A 19,997-nucleotide genomic window follows, 5' to 3' on the forward strand; every position below is an offset into this window, starting at 1 on the left:
TTTTCTTCTCCTCTAAAGTTAAATTCCATACTCGTGGCTCAGAGACTTTATCATACTTTATGTATATTTTAGTAGATGACTTTATGCATGTGGCATCCAAGATGGTTAAGTATATGGTGTTATGAAGTGAGTCTGTCAGCAGATGTTAAGTGGCAGATATTGGCACCAAACAGGGCCATAATTACACTGACAGACAGAAAATGTCAAGACCGCAACAATCAGCTACATAGGAGAAAAATCAGAAGGCAAAGAGTTTCAGACTCTGCCTGCCATTTTACTAACTTAGAAGCAAGTTTGATTAGTTCCAAGATGATGCATTTACATTTGGGGTGCTGTATTTCTTCATCATAACAAGAGTTCAGAAGGTGACATTTGTTTCTATAAAATGTTTTGGGTCTTTCAGCATGAGTAACAGGATGAGCTTTACCTGATGGGAATGTTCATCCACAACAGACGCCTGGTTCACACATCACACTAAGCTAAACCATAGCTTAGCACAAATGCACAAGTATGCAGGTTTCCAGAGAAAAAAACTGAGCCGCTTCACTCCACCCTAGTTGTTCTACTGCTACACTGTGCTAAGCTAAGGCATAGTTTGGCTTAGCATGTCATCCGAACCAAGGCTCATGGCTCTCCAGACAAACCACAAGCTGTAAGCAAGGTCTGGTTTCTGGCTCATGGTTTGTCCAGGAGACCTTAACCACAAGCCTGGGTTCAGATGACATGCCATGCCAGCCTGTGGTTTGGCTCAATGAAGCACAGTACCAAAATGATAGGTGAGGAATAAAGCAACTGCAAACTCCTCTCCCAGAGCCCAGATTTTTTTGCACATTCACACTAAGCCATGGTTTGGCTTGGTGTGATGTGAGAACCAAGCCAGAGAGTGCATAGACTCTGTTCTCTTCTTTAAAGTGCTTTTACATAAGAAGTGTCTTCACAATAGGCAAACATAATATATTAGTTGCACAGCAAATTAAACTTTGACAGTTATTTTGCACAACCTTTCATGATGGGAATTATCCCAGTACTAGATGATTTTCCACTCAAATTCTTCAAGTATCTACACAGCAAAGAGTATAAGGAGTAAGACTATATATTTTTGCAATTAATTTCCTTAAGATAATGTTAGAGGCATCAGGTTCTTTGAAATATAGATGAATTTCAAGGTGAGACGGCTAGCGGATGTTATTAATGGCATATGATTTATTGTGACATGAAATCTGAGCCGAAACCATATGATTAGCTGAGCTTTTTATAACTTATAATTGCCAACTGCTGAAAATATGCAGCAGGACCCTAATAAACCAGCTTCACTATTAAGAGGCTAGAAATCCTGCATTTGCCAAGTGTTTGATAGCTCCTGCCATTTGTCTCTGCAGGCACTTAGACTGACCTTGGCTAGCCCAAAGCTGCATTCTTGTTATAGAATCATTCTTGAGAGAACCATTTTGGAGATGTGCCACTGTAAAACAGGAACTTATAACAGTATACAGTTCCACATGGGTGGTGCTAGACTTCAAGGAACATGTTCTTATAGTCCCAAAAACCTTGTATCACCACAATTTCAGCTTCATCTACAGCTGCTTCAGAAACCACACCCATTTGCCGTACTTCAGATTCTTTGTCCATCTGGCTTCTTCATGTATCTCATAAAACATCTATTCATTAATTTAATTATTTAATGTCATTATACACTGCTTGAATGTAGGCCTCCCAGTTGGTTAACAATGAAAGCTCAATGAAAACAGTAAAAAGAGCAACCACTGGAATGTTAAAATAGTGAGCATGTTAACAAGCAACAGCAACTACCAGCAAAGACAACAACCCACCTGGCTGGGTTTCCCCAGTCATTCTGGGCAACTCCCAACAGAACACTAAAAACAGAATAAAACATTAAAAACTTCCCTAAACAGGGCTGCCTTCAGATGTCTTCTAAAACTACCTCCTCTTCCAAGATTCTCCTAAAAAGGAAGGTCTTAATGTGCCTATGGAAGCTGAGAAGGAGTTTCCTATGCACTATAGATTATGCTCCCTCCAGTGAGAAAGTCCTATTCCACTTCACTTCAGAAGCCAGGAGCATCAGGGACACGGCTTCTAGATCAGGCATAGGCAAACTCCGGCCCCCCAAATGTTTGGGACTACAATTCCCACCATCCCTAGCTAACAGGACCAATGGTCAGGGATGATAGGAATTGTAGTTCCAAACATCTGGAGAGTTTGCCTATGCCTAGACTAATATGGAAAGGGGAAGTCTTGGTTCCCAAATAGGGTGGCAAAGGCCATTTAAATCCCCCAAACCAGCTCAACAACTAAACTGACTCGGAGAATCAAGGGAAATATCCCAGGAGCAGCATGCCAGTGAAGAGCATGGCGAAAGTGGGCAGGGCCACAGAAAGGGATTCCACAAACACATATCCAACCATGCAAGCAAGGAGGAATTGTCACAGTTCAAAGATACATTCCAACCAGACAGAAGCTCTTAAGAAGAGCCTGGAGCAGTGCCAGCAAGGAGTGTGGCCTGTGGAGAGTAGCACGACTGGCGGACAGAGCTGAAAGCAAGATAGAGAGGCTGGCAGGGGTACGAGGTGCAGAGGTGCCAGCTTGTGAGGGCCATGGGGGGGGCGCAACGTCTCACGCGGGACACCAGGGTGTCAGAAGGAGCCAAGAACATGGCAACTGTGTGGTTTCAATGGCTGGCAGCTCCTCTTCTTCCGCCTCCTCTTGGCACTGCCACTGGTGGGAGGCTGATTCGAACCTGGGGGAAGGAGCCAGCCACTGGAGCTGTGCCATGGTTGGCTCCATGTTTCACCTCTGTGCTCTTTGAACACTGGGGCCCTGGACCCTCCCCCCCAATATGCGGCAGGGCAAAAGGGCTCAGAGTTGGTGCCCCTGGTGAGGTGCATTTGTCCTCTGGGCCTGAGGTTTGCCTCCCCTGTTTTTGTCCAATAATAATAATAATAATAATAATAATAATAATAATAATAAAATTTTATTTATACCCTGCCCTTCCCGGTTCAAAAACTGGGCTCAGGGCAGCTAACAACAAATTTAAAACACTTAAATTATAAAAGGAGCATAAAATAAAGTATAAAAACATGAATAACAATAAAATTCAAAAATCAAAAATAAATTTAGGGGAAATAAGCTTTAGATAATCCCCAGGGCTAGCTGGCTGAATTGGTCCTACAGTACTTGGGCCAGCGAAGAGGCCAGGGGAGAATTAGCTGTGGGGTCTCAGAGCGGGTGATCTTCATAAAAGGGGAGGGGGGGGAAGTGAAGGGAAATAAATGATCAGGCTGAATTCAAATTAAAGGCCAGGTAGAATAGCTCGGTCTTACAGGCCCGATGGAAGGAGGTTAAATCCTGAAGGGCCCTAGTCTCATGGGACAGAGCATTCCACCAGAGCCATTACTGAAAAGGCCCCGGCCCTGGTGGAGGATAGTCTGACTTTCTTAGGGCCCGGAATCTCTAAACTATGGTTATTCATGGACCTTAAGGTCCTCTGTGGGGCATACCAGGCGAGGCGGTCCCGTAGGTCTAACGCATCAAACCCTGCTTACATAAATGCTAAGAATCCTTCAGAATTCTCATTCACCATAGCATTTGTGACTACTGGGGGAGGTAGGCTAGTCCGCCAAGTCAGCACTTTTAAGGATCATGCTTTCTGTTACAAAATCCCTACCCACTTCCCAATGAAAAATAGGGGAAAGAAAAAAAATCAAATGAGAAACTCTATGTGTATTTATTAACACTTCCTACCTACCTCCCACCCCAAATGGGGAAACCCAACCAGATGTGTGGGATATGAATAATACATTATTATTATTACTTAATTTTAATATAATTTATATTATATTTATATAAATAACCTTTGGAGCACAGTTCATGTGAACAACTCCCCCAACCCGTCCCGAGGAACTTGTGTAAAGCTTCATTTTTTGCAGATTTCACACATTTTTTTTAGGATTCCTAACGACAGGACTATATTTGTAAAACGGCATTCAGTGGCTCTTGCGATGAGTATGAAAGAGGCTCCACAAGTATGTGAGTAGAAGCAAAACATAAGGATTCGCAGCTGCAGCTGCCTAATAAGTGTTCTGCAATGCCTAATGGCAAAGTGTCAACTCAGGGATCTTCAAATACCACACAGTGCATCATCATCTCTATCACGCTGGTCTTGAGAGGCAAGCATTTTATATGCCAGAGCAGTTTGTTATTTAGAATGGTACCTACTTCGGTTACAATATCGGAAAACAACTGATTTTACTATAAGGGGGGCGGGGGGGGGGGAGCCCTATATGTGAAAAGTTCATATAGACAGAAAGTGTTTGACGCAATCTGCTACCGATACTAGCGCAAAGAAAGCATGCTGGATCTGTCATCATTTGTGCTTCACATCCTCAGAGTTGTCTATTCCACACACAAGCTGTACCTTTTTCTTACAGAGCTACCTGTTTTTGCTTGCTAAGGACACACTTCACTTGCTCCTCCCCTTGCTGACTTGAATAACTTGAATCTCTCCCCTAACCCTTTATGAAGATCCTGTGCCATTGCAGCTCAGCATCCACCGAGATGTCTTGCTGGTCACCTATACATATTTCTATAGAAGAAGCTGATCACAATTATTTCATGATCCTGGAGCTCAGATATTTCACAATCCTAACTCAAATCCCATCCTTCTCTTTTTCCCTCCCAAGTTGGCACAATACCATTTATAAGGACTAAAAAGAATTAGAATCCACTTCAACATTTCCAGGAGGAGGAGGGGGAAAAGAAAACAAGCCAATATTTGTGAATGGGTACATGCAAAGATCTGTTCCAGGGAAGTGAGAGGGAAACTGAAATGAAAAGTGACAAGAGTGCTGGTGAGGACACACCTTAATGAAAGGTGTACTGATGTTGCGGCCAGTGACACTATTCCATTCATGATAAATTCATAACCTTCTTTGTCATGGCAGATGCTTCTTCGCCATCTGGGGGAAAAAAAACAGCCTCTCTTGCTAGGTAAGGTGTATGTGTATAGGGGTCTCACCTGCTGTTGAACTTCTCTGGGTGTTTTTCTCGCATGATGTGAAACCTGTGAGCAATCGAAGCATCCTAGGGGAGAAAAAGAAGAGCAGATATCTCATTTTTGTTGAAATGCAAAATATTGTAAAATATTGTTGAGGTTCTTTTAACCATATGAGACAAAAGAGTCTCTGGGCACAATTTAGTTAGGAAATTTGAAATTAGCGAAACTCAAGAAAAATAGCTTCCAAAATAAAGTCGCCAAAATGTGCATCACAATAACTTCTCTGCATATAATAATAATAAAGTGCACCATAAGAATATAATGAATCACGCTAAAACTCATAAGTGGCAACGAAATTCAAACCACTGTTAAATCCCAGGGCACATTATGAAGGCACAAGAAGGGATAGGAGAGAAACAAATAAACTTGTTTCAACCTGGTGCCTAAAATATAACCGGATTGGTACTATGTAAATATCCCTCAGGAAGGGGATCCAGAATCGGGCTGCCATCCCTAAAAAAGCTTTATTCCTGCTTGACCCTCAAGCTGGTGGCACCAGGAGGAGGACCTCTGATGATGGTTCATAAGGAAGCAAGGTTTCTTCTCTAGCAGGGATGAGGAACACTTGGATCAGCAGAAACTTCCATTTTTGCAAAGCACAGTTGTCAGATTAACTGAAATTAGGCGCATGGTTGTGACCATCATGGATGCCTGGTCCAGTACCAGGCTAGACCAAGAGGTAGAGTGAGTGTGTGTTGCTATTGTCCACAGAAGCGCCATCTCCTTTATCAGAAAACCTCTTGATCTTGAAGATGCTGCTGGTCCATCAAACACCCTGTTGCCCAGTGGCATCGCTGGGTGTCAAGATGAAAACAGGTGCAAAGTGGGGCTTCAGAGCATAACAGAGAAAGGGCTTCATAAATGGGGTTGTGAGCCTATACAGCATTACAGCCTATAATTTTATAAGAAGCAGCATCAATAAATGTAACAATAGGTACTGACAACAAAAGCAAAAAGGCTTAGCCTAGATCTGTGAGCATTTAAATAAAACCCTTTAGTAAGCGAGTGAAATGTTTCTGAACAATGTAAATTACAAAGCATTATTCTGTTACTAAGTTGCGCAGTAAGAGCTGAGAGAATGGATTGCAAAACTATTGACTCTGCATTTAAAAGGTGGGCTTGAGAGTAATGTATCAACTAAAATGATTCTTTATATAATTTTACTGTCATTGCTAACTTCCTGATACCTGTTTTAAGATAATATATGTGCATAAATATATTCTATTGTCAAAGGGATACTTAAATTAGATCAGTAATGACAAAATGGCTTGGCACAGGTAATTAAACGAATTAGTAAAATTTAATTTATAACAGAAGTAGCCAGTATCTAAGCAAACGACACGTGTTCATAATGTTTATATCCCATCTTTCAATTTAAAAGGACTTCAAGAAAACTCACAGCAACACTAACATAGTATTAAAAACCCTTAAACCAATAAAAGCAAAAATCAGTAAAATGCAAATTATTTATTAAAAATAATCAGAAGTAAAAGTGGTATTTTTTAAAAAAGTTTGGGAAAATAAAGACATTTTAACTTGTCTCTGGTCATACCCACATCAAACATTTCAAGTATGTGGCTTCAAATGTTCTGTTTATAAGGATAATCATGAAAAATATCTGTGTTTAGTCTCAGAAAGAATTTTCTTACACCTAGCAAGTTTGTATGTTTTTTTCCGCCATCTGACAATGAAAACCGTTAGTTTGCAAGTTTCTTTATCTGTACTGGGAGCCAGGAAACTTAGAGCTAAATTTGTGGCTGAATTCTGAATGTTCTTTTTGTTTTTGTTGTGTTACAGCTAAACAATAAAATTAAAAATTATTGCTATTACTAACCACAATCTTTGGTTTGGCTAGACTGCTAAATCAGGGATTGTGGTTTATGGCTCCCACCAACACTAGAGGGGGAGTAAGTTTACTATGATGTGCAAACCGTGCCAAAATTGTAAGTTTCATTGGTCTCAGTTAGCTGCCAGATGTAGATTAAGACTGAAGTGTAATCACACATAATTTCTGCCTTAATGCCTATATTGTAAGTTCTTCAACCAGTTTTGAATATTTCCTAGAAAATGTAGCAACAGAAGATTTCTGCTTTCCCCCCTTCCCCTCCAGTGAATTTCACTAATATCACATGCTATCTTCTTGTCTTTATCCTCAAAGTGGAAATTGTTAAAACCCATTCCAATAACTTTCTTTTTAAAATAAATATTTGCTATGGCAACATTTGTAAAATAAATATACATAAAATTAAAAACCAGGCTGTCTTGCCAAGCCTCTGACAAAGAAGAATGTGCATTCATAAAAATAGAATGCAAGAAAGAATCCGAGACTTTGCTTCGACTGGGAAAAGTAACCATAGACTACAGCTTTTACAGGAAGTGGAATGGTTTCGATCAACTCAAGTAGACACTCAGCAAGTTTCAAAGGATGGCATATTTGTACAGTGGTACCTCAGGTTACAGACGCTTCATGTTACAGACTCCGCTAACCCAGAAATAATACCTCAGGTTAAGAACTTTGCTTTAGGATGAGAACAGAAATCGAGCGGCGGCGGCATGGTGGCAGTGGGAGGCCCCATTAGCTAAAGTGGTGCTTCAGGTTAAGAACAGTTTCAGGATAAGAACAGACCTCCAGAAAGAATTAAGTTCTTAACCCGAGGTGCCACTGTATATAGTATTCAGATGTACCTGTTGTGACAGACAGGGCCTGCCCTACTATTGGGCAAAGTGAGATTATCAGCTCAGGCGGCAGAGACTGGGGGAGAAACACAGGCAACAGCCCTGGCTGTTCCTCCTAAGGCCCTTGGCCAAGCCCCTCTGCGGGAGGACAGCACTGTATACGTTAGACAAATTGTTATGGTCTCCCTGCTGCCTCAGATACAATGGATGAAACTATCTCCCTTCACAACTGTTAAAGTAAGATTCTGCTGCCAATCCAGTCAGTTTCTGTAAGTGGAATGAGGAGGTGACATCTCCCTCTTTTCGCCTCAGGGAGCAAAAGGTCTTGGTCAGCTCTGGTGAGCGATTACAATGAGAGACCCAGATACATTTTGACACCACAGCTTGTTTGTGTCTCTGTTCAGGTGCTTGGTACCTATGAAAACACACGGGAAAACACGGCCCAGCTGACGTATGAGCAACATCAGTCTGAAAAGGGACATTACTACCCGTGTAGGGTTTCTAACATGGTGATGGGAATGCTATTGTTGGCAAAGTGCTTGCTAAGGGTGGGGAACATGTGGCCTCCCAGATGTTGCAGAACTACAATTATCATCATCCTTGATCATTAGCCATGCTGGCTGCGGATGATGGGTGTTGAAGGGCCACAGGTTACCCACCCCTGCAGTAGGGATTGTATGATGCATTGTTCCCTTTAAATTGTTCTGTCAAAAGTGGGAGGTGTGATATAGCCGTGCAGAAACTGCCACTTTGAAGATGGAAAAGATTTTCACTTTTATTCTGCATGCCCCATAAGTTCCCTGAAATGGAGATCTGTTTTGTTTTGCAGAAGGCAAAGGGTTTTGTGTATATCACTAGCAAATATTTGCTGCCAATTCTAAAGATGGGAAGGATTAAACTTTGTGATGGCTTCTCAATTCCTGGATTGGCTAAATTAGCTAGACCACAGAGAGAGAATAATGTATGGGTCTGGGTATATAAATAAAAATGGTTGAATAGAGAGGATGGGTGAGGGGTTAAAGTCAAGCACTTAAGTTGTGAAAATACCTGCACTTTGTAATAAAAGTAGTTCTATACCACACAAATGATTTGCATGCATCTTCCTGCTGAAACACTTTTCTGAATATCTGTTTTGACTAAATAATTTAGATAGGCAAAAACATTTCCCACTGACTTAATACCCAGCTTACAGTATTCAAAAGAGAACGCTTATTATTTTTGTCATCTTGACAGTGGAATATTTTGAAGCAAAATGTTACTTCTATTTATTTAGCTGGCACGTTCTATTATGTCATGTAAAGACATTAATTCACAAGTTATTTGAAAAACATTTCAAACATATATCCACAAAAGCTTTCCACTCCTGAATCCTGAAAATAATGTGATTTTAAAGCATTAAGAGTAGAATCTATTGCCTTCACTGACAAGATTGCTCAAAAGGGGGGAAAAGATAGTTTCAATAAGCTAGGCCTGTATTTATTTATTTATTACTGCCAAATGAATTAATAGGGTTTTTAAAATAGAGTATTTTGATGTATTGTATCAAAATCAGCAGGTAAATCTGGGCTTGTACTTGCAGTGCAAAGAGCCAACTTTCATTAGCAAAATCCTCAGCCTATCTTGTAGTGGTGCTGAGACACACGGATTACACACAGGACATAGGTCATGACATTATGTTTGCTGACTGGGAGCAGTTATGGACCACAGGTATTAAATTCACGGCATGTAATGCCTTAAGAGAAAACATTATGAAAATGATTTACAGGTGGTACATGACTCCAGTCAAGCTTGCGAAGATTTATCATTTGCCCAATAATAAATGTTGGAAATGTAAAGAGACTGAAGGTACCTTCTTCCACCTTTGGTGGACCTGCCCAAAGATTAAGGCCTTCTGGGAAATGATTTACAATGAGATTAAGAAAGTACTTAAATGCACCTTTCATAAAAAACCAGAGGCATTTCTCTTGGGTATGGTCGGCCAATTGGTGCCAATGAAGGATAAAAACTTTTTTTTGTATGCTACTACGGCAGCAAGGATTCTTCTAGCAAAATATTGGAAGACACAAGAGCTACCCACGCTGGAGGAATGGCAGGCGAAAGTGATTGACTTTATGGGATTGGCAGAAATGACCGGCAGAATCCGTGACCAAGAGAAAGAGACTGTGGAGGAAGATTGGAAGAAGTTTAAAATATATCTTAAGAGCTACTATAAAATTGAGGAGTGCTAAAATGTTAAGGGAGAGGAAGACGTAGAATTACAGCGGTAAATTTTGTTTGATTTTAGGGTGAAATTGAAAAGGAGAATGAATTTAAATTTAATTGGTTAAAAGGGTTGTTGAATAATTGCTAAAAAAAAAAAAAAGGATGCAAAAAGGGGAAGGTATGGGGAAGTCCGAGAAAAGAGGCTTATGAAAATGAGGTTAAGAAATTTTGAATTTATGTGTTCGTTTGTATGTTGTTCTTGTTTGTGTTGTGTCTTTTAAAAATTGGAAAACTAATAAATTTTTTTTTTTTTAAAAAAAAAGACACACGTATTACATTTTCTGTTCAAATCTTCAGATGATCTCACCCAATGGTTGCCAAACACAATTCAATGTGTAAATTGAGAGCCAGTGTGGTGTAGTGGTTAAGAGCGGTAGTCTCGTAATCTGGAGAACCGGGTTCGCGTCTCCGCTCCTCCACATCCAGCTGCTGGGTGACCTTGGGCCAGTCACACTTCTTTGAAGTCTCTCAGCCCCACTCACCTCACAGAGTGTTTGTTGTGGGGGAGGAAGGGAAAGGAGAATGTTAGCCGCTTTGAGACTCCTGAAGGGGAGTGAAAGGCGGGGTATCAAATCCAAACTCCTCCTCCTCCTCCTCCTCCTCCTAAATGCAAACTTTTAAAGCCTTGACACCTTGGGGACAGAATATCTGAGGGAACAAATCCCATACAGACTTGCCCACAACTGAATAACATTAGGACCCTCCCACCTTGGTGGTACAGCAGGTGAATCAAAGGACAAGTGCCCTAACTCTAGAACTACCTATCCCCAGAGGCACATATTGCACCATTGTTGACATCTGGTTGTCAGAGACAACCTTTTGCACAGGCATTTGATAAAGTGCTATTTCAGTTGTTATGACATTTTAATGATTGTCTAATGCAGGGTTTCCCCAGCTTGGGTCTCCAGCTGTTTGTGGACTACAACTCCCATCATCCCAACCTAGCAGGACCAGTGGTCAGGGATGATTGGAACTGTAGTCCAAAAACAGCTGGAGATTCAAGTTGGGGAAACACTGGTCTAATGGGATAGTTATGTGGAATGTTCTTATGCGATTTTTATTATATATGTAACTCCCCCCCTCTGAACCTCTTGGTGGAGGGTGGGCTTATGAAACAAGTGTTGCGTATAATTTCAAATTATAACTCACCCACATTAGTTCTTGTATAAAACCAATGCATGCTCCAGCAGCTGCATTCAAAGGTTCCCTTACTCCAACAGCAGGAAGCCCCTCCAGGGAAGATAATGTTTCAGGGCAACCCAAGGCTTGGGACTTGAGAACTAGGCTCAGGGACAAATACATGTTGTTTTCTCCATTTCTAGAGTAAATTTGCTCCCTTTTCTCTGCCCCACAGGCCTTTACAATGTGATCTGCAGCCTCCCGTCTCTTAACCTAACCCTAAACTGTCCCTCCATGAGTCTAAGGCTTCTTTTGGTAGCTCTACTTTAGAGCAGGGATGGGGGAGAAACTCGATTTAGATCACATTCAAAGCCAAATTTCTCACAAAAAGTGTGTGTTAGTCAAAACTAGACACAAAACTGTGTATATTAGGAGAAATTCTAAAAAGCTGAAGAATTTTCATGAGGATTACCAAAAATAAAAAGTAAAGAAATCACAAATTGCTGTAGAAATGTGGGGAACCAAACTTAAAATCGGAAGCAGAGAGAACCAAAATTGACATTCCTATTTAGAGTTACACATGTACCCTCTTTAACTGTGGTATACTTCCTTATAATCCAGAGTCTCACCTTCAAAATTTGAAACCATATGAAGGGGGTTTGCAAATAATGGTTTCCAAAGAAACTTGATTGGTGTTCATCACCATTAACATGGGTACACATTAACTCTTCACCAAGAAGGGAAGTGAGCAGGAATTTCGTTCTGGGGAAGACTGGCTTCCATGGTTAAATCTGTGTTGGGTCATATTCACCGGCCAGCCTTAAACAGTGTTTTCCCACGGCTTTATAGTCACTTTAATTTTATCATCATAATCACCCTGTCCCTTACATTGATGAATGAAATAAGGGCTGTAAACCACTTTACATGCTCGAAGTGCTATATAATATTAATAGCCATGTAGGGTTTCAATTATGATAACAAAGTGTTGTGCTATAAGCACAAATAATTCATAGCAGATATACTTTGGACACCATGTTATTCTTGCTGTGTGACAGGCCTGGCCTATAAAAACACATAACTTCTGGAGAACGGAGCTGAAATTCTGATCTCAAGGCTTGTTCTATTAACATAACCAGAAGTAAATAATGTATATAGCTATTTCAGCACTCAGATTGCTTTGCAATCTATATCTTTTTAATATCCTCACACCAACTCTGTGAAGTAGATTGCAGTTATTATCAGGTCTCAGAAGGGCAAATAAAGCTGGAAGATTATCTGTGCCTGTGGATCAGCCTGGCAAAGTCTGCTGAAGTAGTGATGCAGGTGGTCTCGGACCATGCCATGATGGAACCCATACTGTAATCCTGCCAAGTAAATCCACTCCTGAGCCCCTCCAAGTTGCAACAATAATGCCCATAGCCTGAAATAGGGATGACTATGACTTTAACTAAAAGGATGCGGGTGGCGCTGTGGTCTAAACCACAGAGCCTAGGGCTTGCCAATCAGAAGGATGAAGTCTTTTTTTAATTCAAAAAAAACTGTGAACAACATTTTTATAAACATTTCTTGTAAGACGGGTTTCTCAAACTTGAGTCTCTGGCTGTTTTTGGACTACAACTCCCATCATCCCTGAGCACTGGTGCTGGTTACCTAGGGATAATGGGAGTTGTAGTCCAGAAACAGCCAGAGACCCAAGTTTGGGAAACCCTGCCAAAAGAGGTCATGAATCAAAGGTTAAACTGATAGTGCAGTTCTGGCAAGTGTAGAACCTGGCTGCTATAGACAGAGATGGGTAAAATTAAGTTTCCCAAGACAGTGTGTAAGTTCTTTGTTAACTATGTTCCTTGGAGGGACATAGTAAGGGTAAGAACCACAGCACGTTGGAGCAAAATAAGTTCAAATCTTTCCTCAAGCAATATCACAGAAAGAGTTAGAATGACTGTAATTTATGAATTATGAACTGGAAATTGAGCATAATGTGCTCTTCGTCTGTTTATTGTCTAAAATATTACTAGCATTAATTCCTTCCTTTCAAAACCAATGGTTTTACTTAGTGCAAAAGTGCTGTAGGGCTCTCTTTAACTACTGTATTTTAAAATCTAGGGATATTACTTGTTTGCAGTAATTTTGCTATTGTTGCATAAATTAAAAATTAGAGAGGTGGCACTCTTAACAAGCTCCCATTTATACATTTTTCAAAGGATACTGAAATCTGTTAAGCAATTCAAGATTATAATTTCAGCATCTGAAACCTACACAGAGTAATTCAAACAAATGTTATGACATTTAAGATAATGAAACTCTTCAGTAATGCCAGAGTGTCCAACTTCACGTATTAGGAGTCAACAGATGTCCGTATACTGAATTGCCAAAAGAAAAAGTTAGTGCCTATTTTGATTAATACGCCGAATCAGTCCATGGTGTATCTTTAAAACTGGCATGCATTACTTCAAAACATCTATTCAAAATCCATTCTAGGAAACATAGCTAGACAAAGTGTTCCCAAGACAAAAGGAAAACAATAAAGCACTGTATAACCCTTTTAGCAGCGTGAGCTGCATATTATTGACAGACCATTCATTGCAATCAGCAAATGATTAATTGCAAACTTGTTACTAAATTGACCACCAAAGGAAAAAAAAAAAAGAACTGAAAAAGAGACAAGCTTCAGTATACTGTTAAAGAGGAGGAAAAAACTTCTGTTAAGAATGATTGGAGTCTTCTTGCAGTGAATTAAATTCTAATCAATACTCTTGTTGACTACACTGTGGCATAATTACTTCCTTAAATAGCATAGGTACCCATTATTGAGGACATTTAAATTAATATTTAACCTAAATGTATTTTTCCCAACTACTGAATCAGCATTTTCAACTTCAACTTTCACAATTAAATGTTCTGTTTATTATCAACTACAAGAGCCATAAGTCCCCGCTCCTAATATCATTCGCTTTAGGAGGAATAACTTATCTACCAACATTTAAGGCCCAAGAAAGCACACAGAGACATTTAATTATTTTAATGTAATTTGGTATGTGGGTTTGGCTCTAATGATGGTAATGAAGTAAGCTGAATCGATGCTATATGCAGGATTATTATTTTTACTTCATATAAACTGTTATTATTATTATTATTTTACAAAGTTTATACAGTAATGTCATTTAATGTCAGTTAATGCATCCAACTAAATTATTGGATTCCCCCCCCCCGCCCAATACAGAACATTTTGGAGATGAACTACAAGTCCAGCAGCAAACCTGGGATTATCAGTCCTGTGTGTACCACTGGCATACAAAGCAACATCTGAGGGTCAAATTGACAGACCAATTGGGTCTGTGCTTAATCATGCCACTTCTGCAACTTCCTCCAACCACCACCAGTTAACTGGCAAACATACCTTGGAACCCCCACCTGGGAAGTAAGCCAGGGGATAGGAGAAGGAGTGGGAAATGACTAGCTGTGGCTGCAAAAAACTGGGATTCTGTCTACCATACGGGGAGAGGGGAGTTCAATTTACATGGCAAGGGTGATGCGTGGGGGGATGGGAGATAGGACATTCCGCACACAGTACTGTACCCATGTAAACTGAACTCCCCCAGTCCAGCAAATTGCTGTTTGACAGACTGGGGAGAACATGACTGATGGGGAGGATAAACTGTGTGTGTGTGTGAGAGAGAGAGAGAGAGATCCCCACACACCATCCCCACATAAACCACACTCTACCCAGACTTCCCCATGCACTTCTTCCTCAAGCGTATGAGAGAGGGAGGGAAAGTATAAGAGAGAATGAATGGCCCAATCACCAGTCCAGCACCAGTCACGGCCACATACAGCCTACCCACATCTGCCTGAGGACCTTGGGGGCAAAAAGAAGAAGGCTGTACACAAAACTGAATTTTCTGCAGTATAATAAAAGCATAGCTGTATAGTGATTCGGTGACATTACCTAGATGTCCAGTGAAAAAGTAGAGATGGGTGAATCCTGCAAAGCTTTCTTTGACAAGTTGGAAAAATACTCAAGTCTTGTGGTGGTGGTGAGAAATCTGATAACTCTGGTTACAAAAATTACCACTTCTTTCTGTTTACATACAAAGTAATTAAACAGCCCCATTAGTGAAGTCTCAATTAGCACACATAGGGCAGGAGCAATATTGAACTGGGGGAAGAAGCCCACAACTCACAGAAAACCCAAAGCATTCCCCCATGGCAGAATCAAATTTGGTCTTTCTCTGACACCATGCTAGCTCCTGTAGCTATTTTACTACATCAGCTTACAATGAAGAAGAGAAATCAGAATGCGGACCACCTTTTGAGGTCTGGCTTCCTCCTATTCCCCAAAATGGCCCCATGCAGCATTTTTACTCTGCACTCAATGAAAGATAATGGAGCAATCCATGGAAAATGGGAATAAATATGAAAAATAAGAGCTTCTAAGCATGTGTGCCTCATTCTCACCACTGAATATTGTGTAGCCAGATATTAACAGTTAAGGATTGGGCTGCCTAGAAAAAATTAAGCATTGACTGTATCTAAGTTCACATCACCAGAAGCAGTAACGTAACGGTCTAATATAGAGCAAAGACTTTTTATTAACTGAGATACTATCATATGTATCTGTATCAGGAATCTACATAAATGCAAATTTTAACATTGTCTCCATTTAACGAAGGGCTGAAACATAATATACAGCACTGTAAAATGTCCCAATGAGACTCAACTCTGTGCCAGATTCAGAATATGCCTTGATGGGAATAGTGTTTTCTACTCTCTTTTATTTTCCATGGGATCCTCTTATAATGCTGATACGTAAACCAACAAACCCGACATGCTATGTATATTGAACAGCCTCTCTGCCTACCAGCTGGCTTGGCTGTATGCCTTTCTAATGGTAATGAAGACACACAGCTGCTAGGACAATCAGCTGGAGTTCAGATCATCTCTGGCTGAATGGATAGTCCTGACTGTTTTCGTATCAGGGACCATTTAAGTTGGTTTTAACAACAGTGTTGGGTTAGATAGGTTTACATGGTTACAGCAAAGTGACTTTTAAAAATGAATTTAGTAGAGCTCAGAAAAGCCACCCTTTCTAGCTTGTAAATGATACTTTGTGCTAATCAATTTATGAAGAATCCCATTCTCTTTTCAAAAAGAAAAAGGGGACTAAAGGATGAAAAGATGAAAAGCAAACTTTTATTCCTTCGAATGAGGCATCACAGATCAGTTCCCCAATGTTTAAGGGACCTCTGAAGAATAGCTCTATTTAGATTTTCTTATGAATAAGGGGCTTGGGGGAAAGGTTGGGGCCATCTACCCCAAAACACCTCTTTTAATGCTCAGCGTGCATATGTGAAGTTGGAACAGTATTGGTAAATAATGGCATACTTGGCCAGGAAGTTCCCAATTCACAAAAAGACCCCTTTAAATAAACCTGAAATAAATTTGCTTTTTAAAATTGATACAAAACATTAACTATCGTTTTCTCCACTGAGTTTTAAATAGACATTTTGCAAATATCAACAGAACCATTCAATATCCACATTGCTGCACTAGGGTAATATCCATGGTCTGCTTCATCACTGTTGAAACATTACTATTCGTGATATGACACTGCTTCATATCCTGACTATATATCAAAGGTAGGTATCCTGACTATATATCAAAGGTAGGACCATCTGACTTGAAAGGCCATATTCAACCTGGCACTGGTCCAAATTTGGCCTACAGGGTCATTTTCTCCGAGACATGCCTACCTGCCCCACATTTGACATCATATCTGGTATTAGTGTGGATCAGGTAAGGACATAGCTGTGTGCTCCTGATGGCTTGTTGTCCAGCTCTCTCTCTTAAACACAGCAGAACACCAACAAGAAACTTCACATTCCACCCCGATACAGCAAAGTCCAGTGACCAAACTATATAAATGACACTATCCACATGGTCAGATGTATTCATCAGATTATTTTCCCCTTTTTCTTTAAAAACATATTTCCTTACAACTTCCTAATTGAATCTACAAATCCTTTGAGGAAAAGAAAGACGATCAGTGCTGCTTTTTCATATCTTAAAATAAAGGACATTGGCAACATCACATCTCTCCTAACAGTGAGATAAATACCATGCCTCCCACAAAACTAAAATATGAAAAATCCACCCACATAAGTGATGTCATACTGACTCAACTAAGCATGCTCAGACTGAACATTCACATTGGGGGGGGGGGTAAGTTTCCTAAAGGAAAGTAATTCCATGGTTATTAACCCCTTAGTGTCGGAGTCAATGTCAATACAGCCTGTGTCAGTCTGCATTCTGGGATAACATCCCGGATCTTTCTGGCTGCAGCTGAACATTTACGCAAGAGTGCAAATTTCTACCACATCCACTAAGATTTTACTCACGGGGCGGCAGGAAACACAGGAAAAGAAATCAAATTTATTCTACATGCCAATTCGGTTCTAAGCCTCTGAGCAGAGAAACAGATCGTTGTGAACTTTTGGTGGTTAGTCTGACTGTCCGATTTCATTATTTCCTAATCAGTCAACCAAAGGCACCCACAACGTGTAGGTAGAAAAAAAGATTAGTCTTTCCTGATACAAATCTTGCAGGTGAGTTTTACTCTGTGTATGTGTTCTATTAAAGGCATGATCCCAATCCAGAGCTGTGTGCTCACTCCAAAACACATACAGAGCCTACAAGAGGAAGCATCCCTACTCCTTCAGCAAAAAAGAAAGCAAACTATTTGAAGTCATAGCGACAAATGAGTCAGGACAGGATGCAAGGAGTGGCGAGAATGACATACCAGTGAATAAAAACCCCCACTGATTTGCTAGAGGCAGATGTTAGTATTAGCATTGCTGAACATGCATTTATAGAGCTGTGGCCTCCCTGTTTATATTACATGCATGTTCATCCTAAGGATTCACAATGTGAATATTCAGATTTTAAATATCATACAACTATGAAGTTTTCATATGATGGGTTGAAGATACCACCAAGTTCAGAGCCACGTTACTGCAGGGGCCACAAGAGAACCTTGTTCCAGGAGATGGCACATGCAATCTTTTGTATTTATAACTACATCAATTACTGTTGGCACAGGTCTAACCAATTTGTAAGCCGGCACCATGCCATGTGAGCAGATGGGATGAGGTAGACAGCCAAATAGCCACGTATGTGCATCAATTGTGGGTAGAGATGGCACTATTCCCAGCCATGAAGTTCTAAACAGTTGTCCATCCTAATCTATCAGGCTTATGCTTATAATGAATAATCATTATAAACTGGATTAACTTTCAAATTATATATAAAATATGTTTCTGTGTGTGGGATATTTTCTTGTAAAAAAAATGAAGATTATAATTAACTTTTATCACTTGCAGATTTGTGTAGCAGATCATCAGCCTCACTTTGTAATACCCTTCAGAACAATAAAGTCAGCAAAAACTCATCGGGGTCAGTCACCTGAGAATAGCTCTACTCAATACCTGAATAACTAGCTCTGCATGCTTTCTTCCTTTTGTTTCCTGACTCCTGGAGTAATGGGGATCTAAGCAGTGTAAGAAGGGGATAATTCTAAGAATGAGAATGAGGCACTGCATTGTCACCTGAGCCCTGATGAGGAATATCCACCTTGGCTGATCAAAAACATGTGCTTCAGTGACTTCTATGGCTACCTCTAGGGAGGATATCCCTCAAGGCTCCAGACATCAGTAACAGTCTACAGATGTAACAGCCAGATCACCAAAGGAGAAGGACTACAGAGCCCAAGTGAGACATAACCTGGCTTTACTAGGAGGTTACACCCTTACCTCCCAAGAACATCAGTGAAGGAATAGCTACTCCATTGCTTGCTTCTTCCACTTCATTCTTATTTCCTTTTGTATCATTTGATTATGAACCTTTGAGCTGGGACTGTCTTATCTTTCGGCATATGTACAATACTGTTACATGTTGGACACCACCCACCATCTTTTCCAAGTTGCGGTAAGATTCCGGGGGAGCTACAGGAGCTCACACAGGGTCTGTGTTCCTTTGAGAAGCAAGACATGGCTGTTGTAGCTTTAAGAAATATGATTCATTCACATACTGAATTTAAATGGAGGGACTCTAGATCTTACAACATGGCCCTCTCAAGAGGGTCTTGTTCCTCACAGCACCAAGCTGCCTTCATTCAGCCTGACCACAAAGGATCTGCCCTTTTGCTCAGCTATCCTAAGCCTCATGACAAAGGTCCCAAACTCTTCCTGTGACATCATGCTCAGTTACCCCAGCAACCTTCCAAATCTCCTGCCTCTGTTCACAGCTCAGGGCAGAGGGGGAAGGACAATTTTCTTGCATTGCCAATGGCCTTCAATGGTCCTGTATTGTTTCTTAATGGCTCTAAGCTTGGGCCATATGCTGCATATACTAGCCCAGGAATTCATCTGCAGCTGGTATTTTCCCTTCATATCCCAAATAATCAAAATCTTACAATTTATTAATTTCCAGGGTTTAGGAGGGTCCCCCCTCAAAACCTATAATGATACTTAGAAGACTTTAGCTATACAAGATGCAGAATAACACCCCTCTCTCTTTCTCTCTACCTTGAATAATGATCATTGGCAGGTTGTCAGAGAAAGAATTCCAATTCAGATGTAATGCCAAAGCTATAAACATACAGTGGTACCTCTGGTTACGTACTTAATTCGTTCCGGAGGTCCGTTCTTAACCTGAAACTGTTCTTAACCTGAAGCACCACTTTAGCTAATGGAGCCTCCTGCTGCTGCTGCCGCACTGCCGCCACCCAATTTCTGTTCTCATCCTGAAGCAATGTTCTTAACCTGAGGTACTACGTCCGGGTTAGCGGATTCTGTAAACTGAATCGTATGTAACC

At 40.6% G+C, this 19,997-nt stretch overlaps 1 protein-coding gene across 6 annotated transcripts in view; it reads right to left on the reverse strand.

Annotated features, from left to right (window-relative positions):
* Positions 1–19,997, reverse strand: part of DGKB (diacylglycerol kinase beta) — a 298,387-nt gene that overhangs the window by 101,397 nt on the left and 176,993 nt on the right. For all 6 annotated transcript variants that reach the window (XM_079947902.1, XM_079947906.1, XM_079947903.1 and 3 more), the window contains one exon: positions 5,033–5,097. In XM_079947902.1, coding sequence (XP_079804028.1) covers positions 5,033–5,097 — 65 coding nt within the window. The remainder of the gene's footprint in view (positions 1–5,032; positions 5,098–19,997) is intronic.

This window comes from Podarcis cretensis, assembly GCF_951804945.1.
Source record: "Podarcis cretensis genome assembly, chromosome: 12".
In the NCBI taxonomy this organism is placed as follows: Eukaryota; Metazoa; Chordata; class Lepidosauria; order Squamata; family Lacertidae; genus Podarcis; species Podarcis cretensis.